The 25,293-nt window shown below is 34.8% G+C and overlaps 4 protein-coding genes across 4 annotated transcripts; 2 read left to right on the plus strand and 2 right to left on the minus strand.

The window, feature by feature from the left end:
* Positions 1–6,903: 6,903 nt before the first annotated feature.
* On the minus strand, positions 6,904–7,509 carry K444DRAFT_613615 (uncharacterized protein). The gene has a single exon (XM_024880387.1). The coding sequence runs from the start codon at positions 7,394–7,396 to the stop codon at positions 7,079–7,081; it is 318 nt and encodes a 105-aa protein (XP_024735699.1). The 5' UTR covers positions 7,397–7,509; the 3' UTR covers positions 6,904–7,078.
* Positions 7,510–9,057: 1,548 nt separating this feature from the next.
* K444DRAFT_507913 (uncharacterized protein) lies at positions 9,058–10,500 on the minus strand (the record flags this gene model as incomplete). The annotated part of the gene is made up of 1 exon (XM_024873407.1): positions 9,058–10,500. A coding segment is annotated over one exon (1,443 nt), but the record flags the coding sequence as incomplete, so codon positions are not given.
* A 770-nt stretch (positions 10,501–11,270) lies between these two features.
* On the plus strand, positions 11,271–11,725 carry K444DRAFT_530497 (LSM-domain-containing protein; the record flags this gene model as incomplete). The annotated part of the gene is made up of 4 exons (XM_024874908.1): positions 11,271–11,393; positions 11,442–11,534; positions 11,588–11,624; positions 11,685–11,725. 4 exons carry the CDS (start codon positions 11,271–11,273, stop codon positions 11,723–11,725), a joined length of 294 nt encoding a protein of 97 aa, XP_024735701.1.
* Positions 11,726–12,002: 277 nt separating this feature from the next.
* On the plus strand, positions 12,003–14,563 carry K444DRAFT_416452 (P-loop containing nucleoside triphosphate hydrolase protein). The gene is made up of 3 exons (XM_024872665.1): positions 12,003–12,303; positions 12,359–13,862; positions 13,918–14,563. The coding sequence occupies exons 1-3, from the start codon at positions 12,253–12,255 to the stop codon at positions 14,268–14,270; spliced, it is 1,908 nt and encodes a 635-aa protein (XP_024735702.1). The 5' UTR covers positions 12,003–12,252; the 3' UTR covers positions 14,271–14,563.
* Positions 14,564–25,293: the final 10,730 nt, after the last annotated feature.

The raw sequence follows: 25,293 nt of genomic DNA on the forward strand, positions 1-25,293 counted from the left end.
AATATTTATTTAGAGGCTAGTATTTTATAATTACTAAAGAATCTTTTATATATAGGTTTTATATTCTAGGAAATTATTTAAATAAATTAGAATATTATTTAAATAAGCTATATAAAAAATATTAAAATAATTAAAGAAAATATTATTTATATATCTCTAATATATAATAGAGTTATTAATTAGGCCTTTCTAAAGAATTTTATACTTATAAGCCCTATATCTTATATAAAATATTATAAGTTCTTCTAATTTTAGGTCTATTTAGATCTAATAAAATACTTACTAAATATCTAGCTTTATATAAACCTTAGCTTAAGCTAGCTATATAAGAGTCTTATAAATAAGAAAAAGAAAAAATAATTCTTTTATATTAAATTATTTAGCTTATAATAGTTAATATAGAATTAGAGAGCTCTATTAGCCTTTTTTATAAAAAGAATTAGGGATATAAAAGAGAACTAGCTTAGTTTAATAAAGCCCTATTAGAGGTTTTTTTTAAGGAAATACTTAATTTCTTATAGCTTATAGATTAATTATTAATAAAGTAAGAAATATTCTAGGCTTTTTAGGCCTTTGGAATTATTAATCTAAATCTTATAATTATATAATTAATATAGAAATAAGATATTTAATACTTTTTTTAAAAAGATATTTATAAAATCCTTAAACTTCTCTAATAAAACTCTAACTAGCTATTATAATTCTATTTCTCCTAGCTATTATTTACTTAAAATAAACTTATTTTCTTATTATAATTCTAGTTTTTTATTAATCTCGAAAAATAATATTATAAAGAAAAGATTCTTTTTCTTTTATAGGTTTATCTAGAAAGCGGCTAGTAAAATACCTATAATATTAATTATAGGCCTTAACTAGCTCTTATAGCTTTCCTTTAAATAATATGGTTTTAATATTTCTATTTCCGGTTTAAAAAAAACCTCTATATTTCCTAAAGCCACCTGTATTTCTCTATAGTATTAAGCTTAATTCTTTTACTATATATAGCTTTCTAAGCCCGAGTTAGAAAGAAAATAAGAAAGTTTTCTCTTTATAAGCTAAAGTTTCTAGAACTTATTTATAGCTATAGTTTTATTTCTTTTATTTATATTTTCTTAGTACTAGTTACTTTTCCCAGATTTCAAGTTCTTATATATAATAATTAGAATCTTATTCTAATCTTTCTTTCTAGGCTAATTATCTAGCTAAATTAATCTTTTATTCTTATAATTAATTAGGATACTAGTACTTATAAACTACTATTATCCTAAAATTATATTATATTCTCCTAGTCTTATAACTAATATAGGTATTAGAACTTTCTATTTATTAATTAAGAATATAAGCTTAATATAGTAAATAATAAATATGGCCTATTTACTATTAAATTCTCTTATATTATAAGGTAATACTAATTAAATAGGCTTAATATCTAGAAATTATTTAATTATTCTTATAAACTTGAAATTAATAAAAATATATTTATTTACTTTAGTATTAATAAAAAAAGAAATCTTAATATCTAATTTATTATTACTAATTATATAAGGAAATATAAATACTTTATTTTTTAGTAGCTAGCTTAAATTAATTTCTATTATATTTATATAATATGGCCCTAAAAAGAAAACTTCTTTTAGAAGTTTTTATTTCCCTATCCTATATTCTTAGATAGCTTATTTATAGTAAGTACTACTAGTTTAGCTACTAAAACTTGCTTTATATACTTGGTTTTAGGCTTTAGATAGCTTCTAGATATATAACTAAATTTATTATAGTTATAGTATTTGAGATTTAAGAATTCGGGCTTTAGGATAATAGACTTATCTATTACTAGAATTTTAAAAGCAGGCTTTATATAAAAGGTATTTCTTAAACTTAGCTTATTTATATCTTTATTAGCTTTCTTAGATACCTGGTTTTTCTTTTTATAATAAGCTTAGATCTACTAGTTATTTATAATATAATATTATATAAATTCTATAATATAAATAGCCGAGTTATTATAGTATATAGCTATAGTCTTTTAGAGCTTCTAGATAAGCTTATTATTTAGGCTATTCTTAAAGTCCTATAGATTAATATTTCCGTTTATTATATATTTTAGAAATAAGATATAAAATTCCTAAAAAGTCTGGCTCTTTTTTATAAATAGTTTTTTAAAGACTTATTAAATATTATACTTTTTATTTAGGTTATTATATAGCTTCTTTAAATAAGTATATAGTTCTCTAATAGTCTTATATATATATATTAATTATCCTAGTTTAGATAAGAAAAAATTAGTATAAAAATATAGCTATTTATATAACCGGAAATATAAATAATCTTAAGGTTCTTTATTTAGTAAATATTAGAGTTATTATAAAGCTTATTCTTAATTATAATATATATAGGGTTATATATAACTTAAGAATATATAATAAACCTCGGATATTATAGGTATTAATTAGGGAAATTAGTAGCCCTTTAATATCCCAACTAACTACTATTTATATTATATATATTAGGCTTATAAATTACTAATTATATATATACTATTAGGGCTTCCTATTTAAAAAAGGCTTCCCTGAACCTTATAGGAAAGATAGAGATTAGTTCTATACTAAATTTAATACTATAGTTTTATAATATACTAATTCATTCTATTATCTTATTACTTACTAATAAATATCTTATATTAATCCGAATTAACTAATTATTAAAGGTAATATTATCTTTAGTTATACTTTTAAAAATAGGAGAATTAGGGAATTTAACTAAATATCTATTTTCTAAAATAAGGAAACTAGTTATTTCTATAAACTATATAATAAGCTTTTTAATAATAGCTTTATTCTTTTATAGGACTTATTTAGTTTCTCTTAGCTAATTATAATAATTTTTACTATAGGCAAGAATATTATATATTTTCAGAATTAGCTTAATAATCTCCTTATATAAAATCTCTGGGCTTTAGAGTAATTCTTAGAAATCCGCCTTTAATAAGACAGGTTTCTCTTTTTTCTTAGTTCTCTAAAAAAGAATATCTTTTCTATTATAAGTATTAATAAAATATTCGGACTCTTTAAGAGACTTAATAAGAGGCTTTAATCTATTTTCTAGTAATATACTAGTAGTATTTTATATTATAGTTTCTTCTAACTTATCTAGTTATTCTAGAACTTGCTTTCTTATAGGTCTTTATTTAGTAATAAGATTACTAGCCTATTTACTTACCTGGCTAGTCTAGAGCTTTCTTATCTAGTTATTCTAGGGCTTTCTTTTATTCTAATATTAGTTAACTAATACGGGAGTAACTATAATATATTATATCTATATTTATTAAAAACTAATTAGATAAATATTATTTAAATTCTTTATAAAATTAAGAAATAAATAAGCTTTAAATTATATTATAAATACAAGATCTAGGGCCTGAAAAATATAATTAGACTATCTCTATTTTAATAATTTAAAGCTAAAGAGAAAAGAGGATCTTAAAAGAGCCTCGGATCTAAATAATTATAAGCTATATATAGGCTTATATACTAGCTTAAGCTCGGGGTTATATATAATAATTAGATAATTATAAATATCTTATTTAGATACTAGATATCTCTCTAGCTTTAGTCTAATTTCTACTAGTATTATATATTATAATAATTATAATAGTATTATTATAATTACTTAAATATATATTAGATTATTACTATATATTATTTTAGGTTCTCTAAATAAATTAAAATATTATCTAGATAAACTATATAAATAATATTTATAAGGCTTACTAGTATATAATTAATATATATCTAAAATATTATTAGAATATTAAATAATTTAAAAAATATAATATAATACTTAAAATATTTATAATATATTAGAAATACTATTTTTTACTTATTACTTTCTCGTATTTATAACTAATAATAAGTATTCTTTAAATCTAGCTTTATATATATCTTTATTTTATAAAGTCTATTTATAATCTTATTAATAAGTAATAATAGTATTTAGTTCTTAATAATAATTCTATTTAGATTCTAGTAATTAATATATAAATATAAGCCGCCTTTTTTCTTTAGAATAAATATAATTAAAATACTAGCTAGGCTAGTAAAATAATAGATCTATTTCTTTTCTAGGCTAATATTAAGATATTCCTAAAGAACTTTAAGCTTTTTTTCTAATAAAGTATATATAAAACTATATAGTAATTAGAATTCTAGTTTTAGATCTATATAATACTTTATTATATAATAGTTAGGTAATATACTTATAGCCTTTATAAAGAATACTTAGAAAAAGTTCTAATACTTTTTAGGAAATATAACTATTTTATTAGTAATAATAATAGTAATTCCTTAGCTATTTATTATAGAATAGGTAATTAATAAAAAAATATATATCTTATATTTTATTACTTTAATAAACTTTCTAGTATTTAGAACTTTAATTTTTTATAATTAAATCTAGTATCTTTATATTACTTCTCTAAAGGAAATTAGAGAATTAACTTAGTAAAGCTATAGGAATTCAAGTATTATATTAATATAATTTAGATTAAAATTATATAATATAAAATATATATTAGCCTTTTTTTAATTCTCTAATATATTCTTAATAATAACTTCAAGAATATAATTTCTATATAAATAGATTCTTTTTTTCTCTAATAAGAATAAGGAAGTTATTTTTAATATTAATAAAATACCTATATCTAAAGCTAATTTCTTCTTTATATAATTAGCCTCTATATTCGAGTTTACTAATATTCTAATCTTTTACTTATCTTTTATTATCTTAATAGTAATTTTAATTACTATTCTCGTTTTAGGAACCTTGCTTTTTATAATATAAATAAATATAATTATTATAAAATATATTTATTTCCCGGCTTTTTTAGTTCTAGATACTTATATATTTTATAGCTAAACTTATTATAATTATAGTAAGTTAGTTTCCCTTAATTAGAATAAATAATAATATAGTAATTCTCTTTCTAGTAAATAAAGCAAATTATATCCGGTTATATAAATTCTAATACAGGTATTATATTAAATCCTATTATTATATCTTTATTATTCTAGTTTTATAAATCTTATAATAGGAATATATTTCTCTTCTATTTCCCTTTATTATTTTCTTTTTCTTTTTTCTTATTTCTTTTCTTTTATTATCTTATTAGCTTATTATTATATTTCTATTAAATAAATAGGTTTAAATTATTCTTAACTCTTATAATAATAGAAATAAGCTTTTCTCTTTCTTATAAAGTATTTCCTTAATAATTAATCTTATTTCGGATTACTTATTTTAAGCTACTAAATAAGTTATCTTATTCTTATAGTAAACTCATATATCCTAAATTATCTAATAGGCTATCTAAGTAAGATATAAAGCTTTAGATATTCTAGCCTGGCTATTATTTAGTATTCTTAAACTTAGTAAGAATATTATTATTATAGTTTTCTAGATCCAAGATAGAATTCTTTATAAATTTAATAAAGATCTCCTAATCTATAATATTAATACCTACTAATTACTTCTTATATTTCCAGATATCTCTGGCTATATTTTTAAAATAGGAAGTATAATATATAATCTTTACTATATTAGTAGCCTAGGTAATTCTATTATCTTTATATTACTTTAGCTTTGCCTAATAGAAGAAGTCCTGGACTTCTTTAATACTCTTTCTCCGGTAAATAGGTAGTTCTCGGGTTTTTGGAGTTCTCTAAACTAAGGCTACCACCAGGGGTATAACGGGTTCTATACCGGATATCCGAATATCTTTAAGATAACGGATCTGAGCTTCTAGCTTCTCTAGATCTTCTCTCTATTATATCTCTATTTCTAACTTAGTAATATAATAGCGAGCCGCCGCTAATTTCTCCGTTATTATTATCCTATCCGCTAGTTCTAGGGACGTCTGAGTTTTACTTCTTTCTCCTAATTAGGTAGTATAAAGAGTACTTGACTAAGCGCTCTCCTGGATACCCGGTTAGGTTACCCTAGTAGTAGCAGAGGCGCTTCTCCTGGTTAATACTCTAGCCATTAATATTTTGTCTATTAATAGCTTAACTATCTCGTAATAAACTACTCCCCAAAGGTTAGATTAATTAGAATATAAGGTACGTAATAGCAGGGTAATATACAAGTAGTCAAGGTAAGTAAGCTGCAAAGTAACGCTTGCAGGTATAACTGATTCCAAGAGTTAATTCCAATAAAAGACTAATTAATACCCCTTTCTAAAGCTAGGAGCGTCTCCCTATATATTCCCTAGTGCTTAGCCAAGCCTGCAAAGCACTTTACTTAACTAGGAAACATGATCCCATGTAATCCGTATGATTCCGATCACCCGTATAATTCCGATTACTAGCTTTACCTAAAATAGGAAACTAGATCCACGACATCTGACACCTGTCCATGCGCCATCACGTGTGCCCATTACATAAAGTTTAGCTTCCTCGGAAAGAAATTGAGATACCCTATCACGTATCTTCGAGGGTAAGTTTTTTTTGTATTCTTGGGGAAAACGTTGTTTGGGAAGTGGTGCCTGAATTTATAAGGCGTAGACATAGCCAACCCAAGTAAAGAATTTTTTAGACAGCAATGTCTCCAACGGTTAAGTGTTTCCTTCACCAGTGTGCAAAAAAATTAATCTGATTAATTAATTAATTCATGAATATTCATGAATAGCGTGAATAGGATTTGGTTAACGTGATACTTATATAATTTGATTAGATTAGAATAATTAATCATGATTATTTATGAATACCTTGATTAATATACACGTGACTACAGCACGTGATAGTCTAGCCTAATTAAGTAAGGTTCTTGCTCTAGCACTGCCTTAGCGAGCTTTTCTCTGAAGATCGGAGGAAGTCTGAGCGCCAGCGAGGAAGAGCATAAAAGGGGCCTCTGGCCCCTTCTCTGCTCTCCTTACTTGCTCAAGCACTCTTGCACTCTTCAGAGCACTTTTCGACCACCCACCTTACCCTGGTGCCCTGCACCACTTCCTGTACATACCTGTTCCTGTATATAGCTGTTTTTCGTTAGTTGGTTAGATACTGGAGGGCGTGAGGAGTTGTCGCCTGGGTTACCGGGGTTGTTGTTGTTCTCGGTGAAGCCGCTGCCTTTGTAGTAGCGAGTGTACTTGTGCGAGCCTCCAAAAACATCTGTACAGGTGGTGGTGACTGCTGGTGCGGTTGCGGTGGTGGTCGTAGTGGTTAACAGGGTGGTTGAGACGGCAGTCGAAGTGAGTGAGGTAACTATTGAGGTTGAAGTCGGAGCTGTGGCGGTGACACTTTTGGTCAGCGGAGCTTGCAACAAGACATCTCAAGACGTTGTCACGGTTGCAGACATCTGCCAGAACAATTGAAGTAAAAGCGCTTCCGAGGAAGAGAGAGGACTTCATGACGGGACAAGCAGAGAGGCTGTTTCTAAAAAATAAAATAAAAAGACTGTGCGATGTAAACGACGATCGGTGGTGAGGAAAGAAAAGGCAAGAGTCATGTACTTATACTTCTAGTCCATCCTTCCGACGTGGAGAAGAATGTTTTTGGAATTCCATCTCTGCTAGCGACTAGCATTGAGCAGATATCTACTAACCCGCATCAGAAATTCAATTTAATAGACTCCAGCGATGTCTCTTAGCTCGGCTCCAGGTTACTTTCCGAGTCTCTCATTTCTTTTTGGAATTGCTAGGGCGTTTAGGCTCGCCTAGGGAGGAAAGGGTCAAGTACGAAATTATTCGTGGACTGGTTCGGCCTCCGAGGCTCCACAGCCGTTTAACCGCGTTCCAAAAGCGGAATTACCTAGACTTAACCCGATTAAATCTGGCTGGATCTGCAAGCCAGCAGCTTGCGACGCTGCAACTGGAGCGTGGACAAGCTCTACTCGCAACATCGGGAACACCGATTTCTCGAGCCCAAAAATCGAATTAGGGTTAACTTAGGGGCTTAGAAGTTAGAAGGAGTCAAAGGCTCGATGATCCAGGTTGCGGGGAATTATGCAGGGGCAAACCGATGAAATGGAGCCGCACCTTCAGCCGCAGAGGCTTCTGGGCTTCTTGCCCCCTTGCCAAGCGAGCTGGTTACCGTGAGGCCCCTTTTTGGCGCAGAGCGTAAGCCACACTGCAGCCAGTTCACGAAAACTTATAGGTAGGAAGACAATTATCCGAGAAGCTAACAAAACCCATCCACGTGTGGGAATGAAACGCAAGATGAGGGGAGGGCTTGTCAAAAGGCGATGGTCGCCTAGAGGCGCCCAGGGAATGGTGAGACACCGTCAAGGTCTTGACTCTGAAAGAGCATGAACTTTTGTCCCATATAATTACTATAGATTCCCTAGGTATCAAATCATCGAATATCCCGGGAGCTTTAGTCCTGAAGGCACAGCTTTGCTCAGGGGGTAAACAGTCCCATCAGCAGCCCATTGGAGCTTTGAACTGCGCTCTGACAAATTTCTTCGCCACTCTGTATCGAGAAACAGTGGCTCTACGTTGGAGGGTCGATGATAAAAGTCTTCTTAACCTAAGAGCGAACTTCGTGTGATGAGTTGTCGGGTTTTCGCCCGATTTACAGTGTTGGGCTGCTGGGGCTCGAGGCGGAGCAACGAGACTGAGCAGCACGCTGCCGCTAGCACAAGGCTCCCTGTTGTGTTCTCGAGTCTGAAAAGGGTTTGCTCCATTAAGCAGATTGGGAGCAAGGAGCAGGGGAAAGTCCACACTTGCCGTAATGGAAGTAGTTAAGGCGACCATAAATCTTCAGATAATCAGTAGAGCCAAATTTGCATATTTTGTACAGAAGTCCGTGTAGTTGATGTACAAACTGTTGTACACATATACCGTCCATCATTCCACCATTTGATGCATTACCAAGTTCATCCTGTACAGGCGCCTTATGTTCATCCACGTCCATCTCCTATCTCTTCCCCGCCCGCGAAGGGAAGTCGGTGTGATTCCGCAAACCTAAAAATTATGCTCTTCCGTTTCCTCAACCCCCTGCTTTCTACGTGGCGGCTTCTTTTGATCTTCCTGGAATATCGCGATATCCTCTGCTCCTTAGAGCCACTCTTGAATGACACCTCACCAGATCGAATAGGGTAACGGAGCTTGTCTGGCAGGAAAAGCGACCAGTTCTTAAAGATGTTCGGGAGATTTTGGTCTGACCATCCTTCGGCATATTTCAAACTCTGGCTGCCTTGGATGATGAGCAATCGCACCCAACGCTCAGCGTACTTTCTATTCCTTCTGACACGAAGCCGTGCCAAGATCAAGTCCCGCATTCGTCGCTCTGCTAGATGTGCTGGGCTTGGCCGACGTGTGGTGGCATTGTAGATTCCTTGCATGTGGGAAAGTTTCCTAACGCCGTCTTTGAGAACGCGGCGAGCTTCCTCCATCCGAATTTGCATTTCTCCATATCGTTTTCGGTGATGCAGATTAATTATCAGTCGGTTGTACATCTCTAGCGTTGGCTTCACATTATATGGCTTCGAGATCATCGTGTCCCAGAGGCTAGTGACTGCCTCGGGAGGAAGCTGGCCGATTTCTTTGCCAGTGTTCACTGGTTCGCCGTGACGTCTCCTTGTATGGGGTCTCATGGAAATGACAAAGGTCCACATGAGGAGCTCGTTCCAGACATTAGTCGGAATCGGGATCGAGTACTGGCCAGAAATGTAGTCAATCAACCGAAGAGCTGCCGGGATTTGGTTGTTGATACCAAAGGCATGGGCAATACTGTAAAGCAACATGCCAGTTGGATAAAATGGAGAGTGGCGACCGTAACTTTTGGGGGGCGAAAGTTCCGAATCATTTGAAGTCAGCAATTGTTGTACATCGATATTCCAGACGCGCCGGAGGATCGAGGCTACCGCAGACATCTCACCCTCACGGGCGTTGGAGACCATCATCAGACAGAAAGTTTCCTCATTTCCAGAAATTCCAGCTTCGACCATGTTGCGGAAGTGCAGGGCTACTTGGGCTCTGATACCCGAGCTCCCTCCCACCTGGTGCCCTTTCAAGGTATAGGGAGAATTTTCCCAAGCTCGGGGTGCAAAATTTTCAGGGATAACCCTGAGCCTGAATCTGAGAAGAGGATTTGTGGTGTCATTCCAGCATTTGATCCATAGGTAGGAGTTGTAGCAATCGACGTCTGGGGAGGGTAATTCGGGGGTTACCTTGTCATCCTCCTTCCGAGCGGTCAATCTCGTCCAAACATATTCGGCCAAATCCGGATTTCCTGTTGCTCGTGCACACCTGAGGAGATACTTGTAGTCTGAAAGAGTAGATGGGTACTCCCACTGCCGTGCTTCCAAAATACTCTTGACATGGTCGAGGAATAAAATGCAGAACTTGTAATATCCACCTTGTAGGTTAATAGCTTCAGATGGTCCGAGCTTCTTCACCAAACGGGGACTCAATTCCTTGTGCAATTCCTGGTATCGGCCAACAAAATGTTTTGGATCCAAGCATCGCAAGACCTCGGAAAAGGTAGCAGGAGGCATCGATATCACAAGTGAACGGGTGTTATAGAAGCCGACCATCTTCGCGTGATCCGCAAGGGCCCTCAGAATAATATGGGGATTGCCAGTCCTTAATGCAAAGTACACTGCAGCTTCGTCTTCGGTGGGTTCATCGATTCCATCTTGGTTGAGCGGCGGTCGAAACATATCACCCTGCACCTGAGGCCCGAATTCTCGCCCGAATCGTCTTTCCAACCGTCTCCATGTGTGAGCAGTCCCGACCCTTAGACTAAGTGCTTCGGCTTGTATCCGTGGCTTCGGGACCTCCTGCTCTTGCACCTCAGGCTTCGATCCATTTCCAACTGATATCCTCAGCCCTCCAACGGTGTCTCTGTTATCTTCTAACGTTTCCTGACCCAGGTCCAGTCGAGTCTCGCTCTCGTGAGCAGGTAATCGTTCTCCCACGGCTGCAGATTGTCGACGACCGTTGTTCCGAATGCATCTCCGCAACCTCAGAGCATGCACGCGACCCGGAATCCCTCGCGGACAGGAATAAGAGGCGATCCGAGACTCAATTGCCTCAAACTTGAGAAAGAGTGTGCTCATGGGCTATCGATACCTACTCATTTTGATGTGAAGGACGCGATTCAAAGGTGTGGAGAAGGTCGATGCTCCTCTGGGCTCTCGGGACGCAAACCTTAAAGAGATCCTGCAAAATAAATGTCGGCAAGTTCCGGCAGGGATGTTGACTCGCAGAAGGGACAATCAAAGTCAACATCCGCAACGACAAACACACTCTCTACCAACCAACTCCAATTCTACGAGCCATGGCGGATGTCGATGATGGAGCATCTGCTCCCGCGGAGCCTTTGGACTTGGTGCGCCTATGCCTCGACGAGATTGTTTTCGTGAAACTGAGGGGGGACCGCGAATTAAAGGGCAGGCTGCACGTATGTTCTCGCATCTGCCCTCGATGGACTCCGCTGATAGCTCTATAGGCATACGATAGCCATTGCAATTTGGTGCTAGGCGATGTAGAGGAGACAATCTATGTGGTGGAGGAAGATGAAGACGAGGAAGAGACCGTGAGGGTAGATTTCGAAACTATGGCGCGCAGATGCAAAGCTTGCTAAGACTTCTGCAGACAATACACAAGAAATCAGAGATGCTGTTTGTCAGAGGTATGTCCTGGGGCTCTATGCAACTATGCCCTTGGCTTGAGCACTGCTAATCCTGTGTAGGAGACAGTGTTGTCCTCATATCCCCTCAAGCACCATCATGAGAGCCGAATATCAAAAGCAGTACTATGGGGAAACACCAGCAGAAAGGTCTGGGTCATTACGAGTTTGCAGGATAACCAAAAGGCACATTGCAGAACATTCTAGGGGTCGGGGTTGAGGCTAGTTGTCACTTTCACCAGGAGCCGTATCAACCCATCCGCGTACCATGCCACATACCAAATCAAAGACTCCATTAACAGGGCACACTGGATATATCTTGCGCAATTAGCTTTCTTGCAGCCAACACTCTATTTTTGTGGCATTGCAAGTTTGCAACGTGACTCAAGTTCGATGAATCACGACTCCTTATCGATAAAGCTTCCCCAGACCGAAGGAGTCATCACTTCTTTATAAACGATGCCCCCCCTCCAAACACCTCCACATCATCCAATACACTCCGAACAATGCAGATACAATAACAATTCACTCTACACTAAATTGAAATCATAGAATCAGACCAAATGATCCTACGAATACACTAAAGAGCCATCCCACCCCACGCCTTGCCAAGCCGTCAACTGCCTCAATTATGGCAACGAAAGGCAAACAGCTCCCTCATGAGCGGCGGAAAGGCGAATCCGTACCTCTTTCTCCATCCTCTAACCAACAAATACTAGCTAATCAATTCCCATCAGGCATTGAGCGAATTCGCCGACTACGTCGAGAAGCAGCAAGCACTGCGCTACCCCTCCACGGCCACAGCCTCAACCTCCACCTCCGCGGTCAATGAGCACGCCGAGCTCGACGACATCCTCAATGGCCTCAACCTTGCAGACACCTCCCCTTCCGTCCGTCTAAAAGAGCTCCTGCTCACGCACAACGATGATACATTTTCCAAACTCGTCAAACTCCTCGAAGCCAGGGTAGAAGAGGGACATGGCGAGACGGTATTTGAGATTGGGTTTGAGAATAATGGTGATTCGATGGGATTGAGTAAAGATGAGTGGGATGTGGCGTTAAAGAGGCTGAGGGAGGCGGCGGGGAAAGTCAGGGCTGATTGTCAGGTGCTGTTGACGAAGCATGTTGGTGGGGAAGAGGAGGCAGAGAGCGCAGCAAGTGAGAAAGAGAAAGATTGTAGTGGGAAAGTGCTGGTGAGACAGCATCCTGCTACGGTCGAGGAAGTCATTGAGACGCGCATTGCGGTCGTGGGGAATGTGGACGCAGGGAAATCCACCATGCTCGGTGTCCTTGTGAAAGGCGGATTGGATGATGGGAGAGGGAAGGCGAGAGTCAACCTCTTTCGGCATAAACATGAAATTGAGAGTGGACGGACCAGTTCCGTTGGGATGGAGATTATGGGATTTGATACTATGGGGAAAGTGGTTGCTGCAGAAGTTCCAGGACGGAAACTGTCATGGGAGGAGATTGGGAAACGCTCCGCGAAAGTCATCACGTTCACGGATTTGGCTGGACACGAACGTTACCTTCGTACTACTGTCTTCGGTCTGCTTTCTTCCAGCCCAAATTACTGTTTGCTGATGGTAGCTGCGAATAACGGGCTGATCGGAATGAGCAAAGAGCATCTGGGGATTGCATTGGCACTCAATGTCCCAGTCATGGTCGTCATCACTAAAATCGATATCTGTCCACCACAGATTCTCGAGCAAACCATCCAGCAAATCACCCGAATCCTCAAATCTCCAGGCGCTCGCAAAATCCCAATCTTCATCAAGAACAAAGAAGAATGCATCAACACCGCCACTCAATTCGTCTCCCAGCGAATCTGCCCAATCTTCCAAGTCTCCAACGTCACAGGAGAATCACTCGATCTCGTCCGTTCTTTCTTGAACATCCTCCCTCATCACGGACACTATGATGCAGAAGCCCCTTTCGAGTTCCATGTCAACGACACCTTCTCCGTCCCTTTCGTCGGGACCGTCGTGTCTGGAATCGTCAAAAGCGGAGTCATCCACGCCAGTGACACTGTGCTCATCGGACCAGACTCCCTCGGCCAATTCACAACCACGACAATCCGATCCATCGAGCGGAAACGGATATCTGTTCCTGCTGCATCGGCGGGACAATCTGCATCTTTCGCGCTTAGGCGAGTGAGAAGAAAGGATGTACGGAAAGGAATGGTCGTGCTGCCAAAGCTCGAACAGAACGCACCAAAAGTGTACCGCGAGTTTGTTGCTGAGGGTGAGATTATTCACCTCTAACTTCCCGCCCCTAATCTGCTAATAGCCCATTATAGTGCTAATCCTCTCCCATGCAACAACCATAAAAACCAAATACCAAGCCATGCTCCACGTCGGGCCCGTCTCCCAAACTTGCGCCATAATCGATATCGACCGCTCCTATATCCGCACAGGCGACAGAGCAACGGTCGCGTTCCGCTTCGTCCAGAGACCGGAATACCTTGCTCCTGGTGATCGATTACTCTTTCGAGAGGGACGGACGAAAGGACTGGGCATTGTGAAGAGTGTGGGGTATGATGCGAGTAAGCCGTTGAACCCGGAGAATAAGAAGGAGGGGGAGAGTGTGGAGGGGAAGGGGAAGGGGAAGGGGAAGGATGTTGAGGGGAACGGCGAGGTTAGGAAGGGTTAGTTGAGTTGAGAGATTGGTGTTTGTTTTATTTTGGGTTGGGCCAGGAATGGGGTGCATTGCGGTGCTGGGGTGGTGTCGAGGTGGGAACAATTGTACTTCTGGGTTCATACTTGCCTTACTGGACTGCATTTCGCTCCCTGGAGTTTGGCGTCTTTCTTTGGCAGAGAATAATACACCTTCATTTGATACACCCTTCAATCGGACGCCTCATTCCACCCGTTTCCGAAGTTATGACAGATAGCAAAACGACATACAAATGAATACCAATACCAAAACTTCATCTCTTTCCAACGCCCTCCAGATCTTCCTAGCGAGGGGCCCCGGAAAAAGCACCCACTGAAATACGGCAAGCATTACAACACCTGATACAACCAAGGGAGCAAACCAGCGCATGATATCCCTCCTAGGATAGACTGTCCAATTCCCCCTACTAGGGCTCGAGCATCGGTCTGTCACGAGTCCAAGCCCCCTTTTCTCAAAAAAGCCGCTCAACTCCATAGTCCCATTCCACAAACTCATAAAGTTGAAGTTTGCATTACCGACTAACGACTTGCAGTAATCAGAGTTCTGTACGTCCTACACCCAGTTAGAAATTTAACTTGATACTGACTTCAAAAGATCGACAAACTAGATCAGGACTCTGGGTGCACGTCTGAAATCCACTCAGCATCATCGAATTCCACGCAATCTGATTTGCCAGTCTCGCTTCTCTATTTGCTGTATTCGTCTGCACAATCGTGACAACTCCGAAGCACGTTGCTAAAATCAGCCCAACTATGCCGAGAATTGCGTTACAGAGGCTGAAGGGTATCGATAGTCTACGAGGTTGAGATGCAAGGTCTTGTTGAATACCAGTAGCTTGTTTGAACAAAGTAAGTTCAGAGGATGCCTGAGAGCTTGCAGACGGAGAGTGCTTGAGGGACATTGACGGATGCATCTCTTTCTCGCTGCTAAGAACCAATCGCACGGCAGCGCGGGGAGGACGAACTGGAGAGAAACTTGGTGGTGACATGCTGGGTACTCGGTGCAGCAATACTGAGGCCATTAGCGGGCTAGCGGACAAATCCGAGAAGCGAAAAGTGATTTTCTGATTTTCTGATTTTCGCGCCCTATCAATATCTTCCGCTTAAACTATCATGAATATATTTAATATCTATATTATTATTATCATTTCAGATATGAAAGGTAATTGAATTATGATTAGGATGGTTCAGACCTTTCGGAATGAGATATAGACGTTTTGGGAAATATGGTTTCGGAGCTGGCGGATATTCTATATCTTTCGCTCATATTTCTGTCTATATTCCAGTCTTCCATTATCCCTTCCTCCAATATCGTCTCCTCCCACTCCTATGATCTCCTCTTCCCCTGCTTCCTCTATATCTATTAAGCTCATTATATCCATCATGCCTCCTATGTCTCTCATTCCCTCTATCTCTACACGGAGCATTAGGTACCCTAAACGGAATGCCTGGTGCGTTCGATTCCCCCCCAATCCTCATCAGCTCTTATTCCGCACATACGACATGAAAAAAAAAAAATCACTCCACACCCCCCCCATAACTATATTATAATATTGAAAGGGCCTCTCTCGGTCTCTTTTCTTATTACTATAAGTAGCATAATAAGCTTAAGAGAATTCGGTTCTACAAAGTAATATACTAAGCTTGCCTCTAGATTTGCCTTGCCTTTCTCTAATTCCTTTAGCTTCCTGCCCTAGTATAGCTCTATCTCTCTAACTTTAGCCTTATTATTAATTCGCTTTACTACTTTAGTAGTATTATTGGATAGTATAAGGAGATTAAAGTATTATTACGGAAGAGGAGGAGGTTATATATAAGGAGGAGGTCGAGGAGTAGAGGGGTTTATTAGTTAAACGTATTAATAGGAGAGGATATTATAGACTGAGTCTGGATTATCAGAGAATATATTATAAATATTATCTTTTTGCTTATTTATAGCTTTATTGCCTTTTCTACCGCTTTTGCCTTTACTAGAGCTACTACCTAAAGCCATATTTAATATATCTTTAATAAAGAAAAGCTTTAATAATAGTATTATATATCGGAATTAAAGTTGTTTTCGGAAGGAGGTTAAGGTTAAGGTTAAGGCTAAGGTTAAAGCTAGTATAGCTATATCTTTATTATTTACCTTTAGGATATAAAAATATATATTTAATATAATTATTTAAATCCGAATAAATTTATAATAAATAATGCCTGAAAATAGAAATATTAGTACTTAATAGTCCTAGATTAAGTATATTTAAATATTAAAAAAATTATAATTTTAGGTATTATAGTTATAAAGATAAAGATATAAATATTCTTTCTCTTACTAATTTGCAAAAGCTAAGGTATACTAATAATAATTAAACTATATTTAATTCGTATAATTAGCTAATTTACTTTACTAATTATAAATAATTCGAGGTAATTTAAATCTTCTTAAATCTCTATATATAGCTTATTATATAAACTTCTATATCTTTATATTTAGTAATACTATAATTATAATTTTTGGATAAGAAGAATTCCCTTATTCTAGTATATATAATTATATTTATTTCTTATTTTTCGAATATATAGTTATTAAATTAAAGAGGCTTAAGAATTCTAAGTAATACTTTTTCCTAAAAGATATATATCCTTAATAAATAGTAAAAGTAAATATGGAATTATATAATAATATAACTATCCTATACTAGTAACTTTATTTTCTATAAAACTATAATTTTATTCTATCTTTACTCTAAAATCTCTATTCTTTTTCTATATTTTTTCGACTTTACTATTAATATTAAGAGCTTTTGCCCTCTACTAATACCTTCTCTATTAATACCTTTATTAATACCTTTATTAATACCTCTATTAATACTAAAAGCTAGTATCTAATTGCCTTATAACTTTCCTCTCCTCCTCCTTATTCCTCCTTATCTCTTCTCCTTACTTCTCTTCCGAACCCCTCTTTCTTACTTCTTCTCCTTTAATACTTCTTCTATTAATACTAAGAGCTAATATCTAACTACCTTATAACCTTTCTCTTCTCTTCCGAATCCCTCCTCCTTTAATACTTCTACTAATAATACCAAAAGCTAGTACCTGACTACTACTTCCGGGTTACTTTTATCCAGAACTCCTATATTATAAGTCTTTAATCTATTTGCTCTTTAGAAAGCTAAATTTTAGATCTCTTCTCTCCTTTTCTAATATCTCCTTCTCTCCTTTTCTAATATCTCCTTCTTCCCTTTTCTAATATCTCTTATACCTTCGGGCCCTTTGGGAATATCCTCTCTCGAACTTCCAAAAAAGAAGCTAATTCCTGTTTAGATCCCTCCGAACTTTAATACCTCCTCTCTTCCTTTAATACTTATAAAAGTCTTCGGGCTACTACTAAATACTTCTATTCTTTGTCTTGGAATATATACTAACTTATTCTTATAGGAAATAGCCCTTCTCTCTCTAATCTCGACTTCTTTAATATATACTCCTTGCCTTTAGGCTATTTAGATATTTCCTTATTCGCTTTTACGGAATATATACTAATTTACTTTTTAGTTCCTTTTACCTTACCTCTCTTTTAATATTACTATATATATATCTAGTTAGTACTGGTTCTTATAACCTATAGTTAGGCTTTTTATTTATTAAATATTCGGGTATTTTGTTTTACTTTTGCTTTATATATTTTATTTTATATACTTTACTTTTCTTTTATTATAGGTTAGGACTCAAATAGTATTTACCTTAAGTACTTATACTCTCGGATATATAAGACTTCTATAAATCTTTCGGGATTATAAACTAGCCTATTTTAGTTCGGGAAAGCTTTCTCGAAAGTATTTCAGGAGTTATAGTATTTACTATAACCTTTTCTAAAGATTAATATAGTATAGGTATTTCTGGTCTATTCTCTTTCTATAGAGTAAACCGCTGCCCTAAGTCTATATAAAAGTCCTAAATATTCCTTGAATTAAAGTATAAATACTTCTTATTCCTATTAAATTAGATATAAAGGATAGTAGATGCCTTTGGGCTAGATTATAGTACTAGTTAAGTACTAAGACTCCCTATACCTATTTTATAAACTTGTAGTTCGAGATATATTATATTTAACGGGGCTTCTATATCTAATTACTTTATACTATAATAAAACGTTTTAGTATTATAGTTAGGAGAGTTCTGCTTTATAATCTTATCTACTACTTATAGATTTTCTAGCTAATAAGTCTTAGCTAATAGCTAAGAAACTTATTAGCTACTTTATCTAAAGCCTCTAGGAGCAGGAAGTTACCTTAATAAAGACTTAGTATTAAAAATAGGTTTAACTAATTAATCTAAATAAGGAGTTTATAATAGAAGTTTCTATATATAGGTAATTCTATATAATGAACTCAAGTCTCTATCCCTGGTTATATAAGTAAGCCATATAAGAAACTCTTTCTGGCCTATTAGAGTAGTTTCTGTCTCTAGTTATATGAGTTATAATATATAATAAACTCAAACTTTTCTTAGGTTATTTTTAGAAGAATTAGTAAGCTTTTCTAGATAGACTTATTAAGGCCTTGGTTTTTAAAGATATTAGTCTAGCCTTCTTACTCTCTCTTTAGGTAATAGTTTGGCTCTTAGGAATTATATATAAATATTAGAATAAATAAGAAGATATATTATATATACTTTCTAGATAAATTAGGATAGAACCTATAGAATTCCTGTAATATTTTTATTAAATCTATAGTACTAGCTAGTAAAGACTTTAATAACCTTAATAAGACTTGAATTGCGAGCCCGGTCTTTAGATTTCCTGCTTAACTTAAAGGTTAAGTAGTCTATAATAGGTTACCTATTATAGAATATATTATACTCTTTTCCTAAAGAGTACCGGGTACTAGTAATAGTCCGGAAGCCCTAAAGCCCTTGAGATTCTTTATAAGTTTCGGGCTTTGGGGCTTTTCTATAGCTAGCTAATTATATGGAATTATATAACTATACGGGTCCGGTATTAATATAAAGTAATTAGTAACTTTATATATAGATATAGTATGGTTTTTAGTATAGCTAGTCTAATATATTATATATTTATATATAAATACCTGTAATTTTATTATTATAATATAATATATCCTTAATATATCCTTAATATAAAAATCCCTTTATAATCCTAGACTTTTAGAAGCCTCCTCTATACTAAAGGCAGAGTATATAATACTATTTAGGTATTAAACTCAAAAGGCAAAGGATTATAAAGGCCCTAATAATTATAAAACTTTATAAACTTGGGTAGATTTGAGTATTATAAAAGTATTAAATTTAGTAGCCTGACTTTTAAATTATATAAGAACTAATTAAAGAGTATTACTTTAAAGTATTAATTATAAATTCCAAATATATATATATCTATAAGGAAATAAGATCTAAAATAGTACTAAGCTAATTATAAGATATAGGAAAAAGTATATTAGATATTAGGCCTATTTTTTCTTAATTACCTTAATCTCGGCAGATATTTATATATAATTTATTAGACCTTATATAATGGGTTTACTTAGGAAAAGTAAGGTTAATTAGCCTGGGAAGTTTAATAATAATAGTTAGACTTCCGTCTAGAGTAATAGGCAAAGTACTAGTAATGGCCCGGGTATCTTAGGTTTTACTTATAAAGCTAAAGATATTATATCTATTAATTCTCTATATCTAATAAGGAAAAGAAGTAGTATATTTATACCTCTAATATACCCGTTACTATAGAGTAATACTTATATGGTCTATAAGATTAACTATAGTTCCCTTTACTAGAGGAGAGGATAGTAAAATTAAAGAAGGATCTAATAGTCTACTATTATTATTATTATTATTATTATTAGGATTAGCTTTAATAGTACTTTTAGTAGTACTTTCTGTATTATCTTGCGGCTCCTAGAGGTTAGTAAATAGAGAAGAATCCTGGTATATATAAGTTAATTAAACCTAAAAACAAAAAAGGGTCTATAGAAGAAATAAAGAATAAGAGCCAGAATTAAAAGAAAGGATTATATATATGCCTTTATTTACTTACCGGTTTATTAGATCCCTCCTTACTCTCAAAGTCTTATATCTATACTAGTAAGTAATACTTTTCTGGGCTCTCTAGGCCTTTTTAGTCTATTATTTGATTTCCTCAAATTACTATATCTTCTAAGTATTTTCTAGCTCTTTATAAGTAACTTTAAGATAGAGATCTTTATATAAAGTCTTTTTCTAAGTATTTTCTAGCTCTTTATAAGTAATTTTAAAACGGATATCTTTATATAAAGTCTTATCCTAGTATAAAATAAGGAAAATTATTTAGATGCCCTTAGGGCCTAGATATATACTATAGCAGGAAAGGTTAAAGATAGTTTAAATAGAACCTGGTAAGACTATAAGTTCCTGGGCTCTTTTACTATTAGGACTAGTATAGAATACTAGTTTATTTGTATTATTAATAAATTAATAATAGCGAATAAGTCTGCTAATACGGAGAGAAAAGTAAGGAAGTAGCTACTAAGAAACTATATTAGAAAGAATAGAAAAGACTTAATTATTTATTTTAAATTAAAAGCTACCTATTAAAAAATATCTATTAGAATTCATATAGAGAATCTAGTAAAAGAAATAGGAGAAAACTTACTACCGATTTCTTTAGAAAGTTAGATAGTTCTTTATTTAGCTCTCTAATTCTTTATATTATTAAATACCTACTTGCGAAGAACTAGCTATAAAATTACGGTCTGTAATTCTATAAGACTAGATCCGGCTATATTTTGATTTATAAGATCTTAAAGGGCTCCAGGTAGCCTATTACTAGTATAAGAAGCTATAGCCTGGGTAGCGGCCTAAGTAACTCTTATATTTATAGCCCGTTAAGCTTATATAGTAATATAAGTACTACTAGAAAAGTAATTAGGTCGAGTAATATAGCTTATAATAAAAGGGAATATAGAAGAGAGTAATTATAGGGCTATTAGAGCAGGAGGAGTCTGGAATAGAATAGAACTAGTATCTGGCGGTTATATAGTAATAGTAACTAGAGAAATAGATATAATAGATATTCCTGGAAGAAAAGATATAGGATAAGGATACTAAAAAGAGCTAGGGATCTGAAGTATTTCAGATATAAAAAGAGAGGTAGATACGGACAGAATTCCAGAGCTATAAGGTTCAAGTTTATTAGTATTACTATTCTGGGCAAGTAAAGCGGCAGCCTCTATATTATATTCGTTATTAGTAGATTAATAGAACTTGTAATATTAGATATTACTATACTAGTATTCGGCTATAGGGTATATAGTATTAGGACAGGTTTTGAGAAACGGTAGTACTATTTTAAGAGATAAGAATTTGAGGATATAGAATATTTATATAGTAGATAAACTTAATAATTCTATTAGTATTACTCTTAAAAGTAAGAAGGGGATTTCGAAAATAATATATTTAATAATAAATAATATTTATCTTAATATACCTAGTTACTTTATAACCGGCTCGTTTAACTACCTTATATTATTAGAAATATTACTAATAAAGGGCCATTTCTAGATAAAGTCCTAAACTATTAGGAACTATATAGGTATCTTTCTGGCCTATATATTATTTATATATTCTGTATTTATTAGGATAATTTGCTTAAGGATCCTATTTTATATAATAGTAGTATTATATCTACTAGTCGGCTTCTTGGACTTTCCTAATATTAGTAGCTGCCCTGAGGCTATATATATCCGGACTATATATCGGAGCTAGTAATAAGCTTAAATATATAGTTAGTTACCGTTTCTATTAGTATCTCCTATATAAATATTAGTTATATTTATATTATAAGATATAAGCTTCTAATAATACTATTCTAGTATTTCTCTTGGCAGAAACTTGTTAATATCTATATTAGTATATAAGTAAACTGTCCATATAGAGCTATATAAGATTATATTACTTACCCTAAACTAAGTAATTATTAAGGATTATATTATAAAGCTTTATATCTATAGGGTAATCCCAGTACTATATCCCGCCTGGGGGCCTTATATATAGTCTGAATAGCTTACTGGCTACTATATTAGGCCTAGATCTATCTTTTCTAATTCTATAGATATTCTATAAGTCCGCAAACCTATATATCTCGTTTTGGATCTACTATATATAAAGTACTAGTAGAATAATCCGGTCCTATAGATATTAGTAATTATAATTCCCGGTATAGGCCAGTTCCTAAAAGTAGTTCTATATATACTAATCGGAATTAGTTATATAATCCGGTACTATAATACTGGACCTAATAGCCTTAATAAAAAGCAGTATAATTATTAGTATCTAATACTTTCTTCTAATAATAGAAAGAATAAGAGACAGATATAGGGAAACGGAATTACTTATATACTACTAGTATAGCTAGCTCTTCTAAAGCTCTTATTACCAGGATTTAATCTGCTAATTCTCGGTGCTTTTTCCAGAAATAAAGTAGTTCTCTATATATATAACTAACGAATTAGCTATCTATAAGAATATAAAGTGTGCTTTGGTAATAAGGGGGAATTTAGAGCCTTAATTAGCCCTAAAGAAGTAAGGGCAGTAGCCTATTTAAGTATAAATCTGAAGATATTACTATATAACCGAATAGGTAATCTAATTAGAGATTCCGATATATATCTAGATAATATTATATAAATAAGTATTAATATAAATATATATCTCGATCCTAAATAGTAATAGCTTATTATATTTATTAATTAACTAAATCTAGTCCGGCCCAGGTATAATATATTCTCCCTTCTTAAACTATATCTATTATATTTATAGTATAATTGCCTCGGGATCCAGGAGTTATAATATTATATATAAGCTCTCCCTATAGATAACAAAATACATTAGTAAATAAGGCCCTAACTTTCCAAGCTAGGGCGAAATAGTAAAGTATAAAAAGACTAACCGGGTTACTAGTAAACCTTATTAACGGAAGTATATATATAAATACTACTATTCATAACCTGTAACCCGCCTATTATTTAGCTTACTTTATAGTATTATAAATAGTTACTTATCCGCCGCTTGCCTGTCTATTATAGTTATATAGCAAATAAGACTAAGCTTCTTATATATATAAATGACTTTAGTAATTAAAGCTATATAACCGTAATCCTCAAGATCCTTAAGTATTTCCTTATCTATATCTCCTAGATAATATAGGATTATAATCTGTATATAAAGGAAAGGTATATCTGCTATTTGAGTATATATTTAGATATTCTATTCTTGTAGTTACTATTGGACCATATACGAATTAACTGAGATTCTATATAAATCTTTTAATCTATTTGTAATTTCTTCTTAATTAATATTCGTATAAGCCTATTTAGTAATAGCTTTATAATATAGTAATAGATTTATTAAAAGTCGTAGTATTATTTTAATAAAATCCATTAAGTTATTTTAATAGGAATTAAATTCAGGGTATGCTTTACTATTATAATATACTTTCTAGTAATATAAGTACTAAAAAACTCGAATAATATTATCTCTATATGATTTTATTAATTAATTACTAAAAAAAAGTAATTAGCCGGCTTTTCAGTTATTTTAATAGTTTAATTTTCTTATTTCTAACCTCGGGAACGTTAAGGAAGTTATTAGACCCTGTTAATAGCATTATCCTAGAAGGGCTTATAGCCTGTGGTTACCTGACTATAGTAATTTGTAATAAATACTTAATTTTATATTATACTATCCGGTCCAATTTTGGTACGATTTTACGCGGTAGTATGGGCTCTTACTTCGTTAATTAGACAAGCAAGCAGCCTTACTATTATTGCGTTATCCAAGCCGAAAGTCACGTATGGGTGCTATACCCCTAATTAGGAATTCTGCCTTGGGGAGGAGGGGGGGGGGGGTGTGCGGGGCGCCAGTGCGAAAATCAGAAAATCAGAAAATCACTTTTCGCTTCTCGGATTTGTCCGCTAGCTAGCTGTGGGCCTCAGTAAGCAAGCAAAGGAAAAGGGATTGCAAAACTTCAAAAATTTTAATCGTTGTTCAATATTCAAAATCTCATGGAACTTGGAATTATCAATGTTGCCTTTTGTGGAGTCTTGATTTGCAGGGCTGGGTGAGACAATGAGGTGTTGGCACCAGTAAGCCTTGCTCACCGATAAGGCTTTCTATCAAGGCAGACTTCTGCCTGCTCCCCTAGCCCCCACCACGCAAAACATCACAAAAACGCGAGAAAGAACTTTTTGAAAGTTACCAAGCAGGACAGCCTCAAAACAATCTGGCCTGTGGTCGCATTGCCTCTACGGATTGATACTCTTCTCCTAGTGTCGCGTTAATGCCGTAGAGATGGCATTGTGACCACAGCCAGAAGAGGACACACTACTGTACAAGAGCAGGCTACACCACACGACGCGTTCGATCACGGCAGCGGCAGTATAGCGGCGTAGTATTGCCCTACGAAGTGTAACGATCGAGCCCAAATATTAATGCCTCCTCAGTTACACACATATACAGCCCAGATGGGCTTTGGGTCGACCCATCGCCCTCCGACTTCGTTTGCAAGATTCCACAACGACAAATCCTCGAACAGAACAGTATCGTCTTTCTCGCTAATTAACGACCCAGACAAACTGCACGCTACACTCGGTGCAGCAATATATAGATCAGACAAATGGTCCCTGTCGCCTCTTTGTGGAGAAGGAGCTGGGACTCCAGGAAGCCCGGAGGGGATTGATATGCGTTGGGGAGACTGAAGGTATGAGGACACGGGTTGGACAGCAGCAGCGGCTGCTAATGAGCCACACACAAGGAAAGGATACAAACAAGGCACTTCTTAATATGGATATATATATACGTATAGGCGTAGATAGGAGCCAGACCAGGTGTAGTAGAGGTGAGATAGGTAAATAGACCCGAGCAGGCTTGAGCCGAAGCTAAGCCATGCCTGAGCCGCCTTGAGCAAAGGCGGCGCGGGATCACGTGGCCCGAAGGCGGGGAGATTCTGGTCAAGAAACAGGGGTTTCCAA

The sequence above is a fragment of the Hyaloscypha bicolor genome, assembly GCF_002865645.1.
Source record: "Hyaloscypha bicolor E unplaced genomic scaffold K444scaffold_87, whole genome shotgun sequence".
In the NCBI taxonomy this organism is placed as follows: domain Eukaryota; kingdom Fungi; phylum Ascomycota; class Leotiomycetes; order Helotiales; family Hyaloscyphaceae; genus Hyaloscypha; species Hyaloscypha bicolor.

Excerpts from the sequence above, each read along its gene's own strand:
- K444DRAFT_613615 (XM_024880387.1), bottom strand. The coding sequence starts at position 7,396 with ATGAAGTCCTCTCTCTTCCTCGGAAGCGCTTTTACTTCAATTGTTCTG.
- K444DRAFT_416452 (XM_024872665.1), top strand. The coding sequence starts at position 12,253 with ATGGCAACGAAAGGCAAACAGCTCCCTCATGAGCGGCGGAAAGGCGAA. Across the intron at positions 12,304-12,358 it reads AGCGGCGGAAAGGCGAATCC|GCATTGAGCGAATTCGCCGA; the intron begins GTACCTCTTTCT and ends AATTCCCATCAG. Across the intron at positions 13,863-13,917 it reads CCGCGAGTTTGTTGCTGAGG|TGCTAATCCTCTCCCATGCA; the intron begins GTGAGATTATTC and ends AGCCCATTATAG.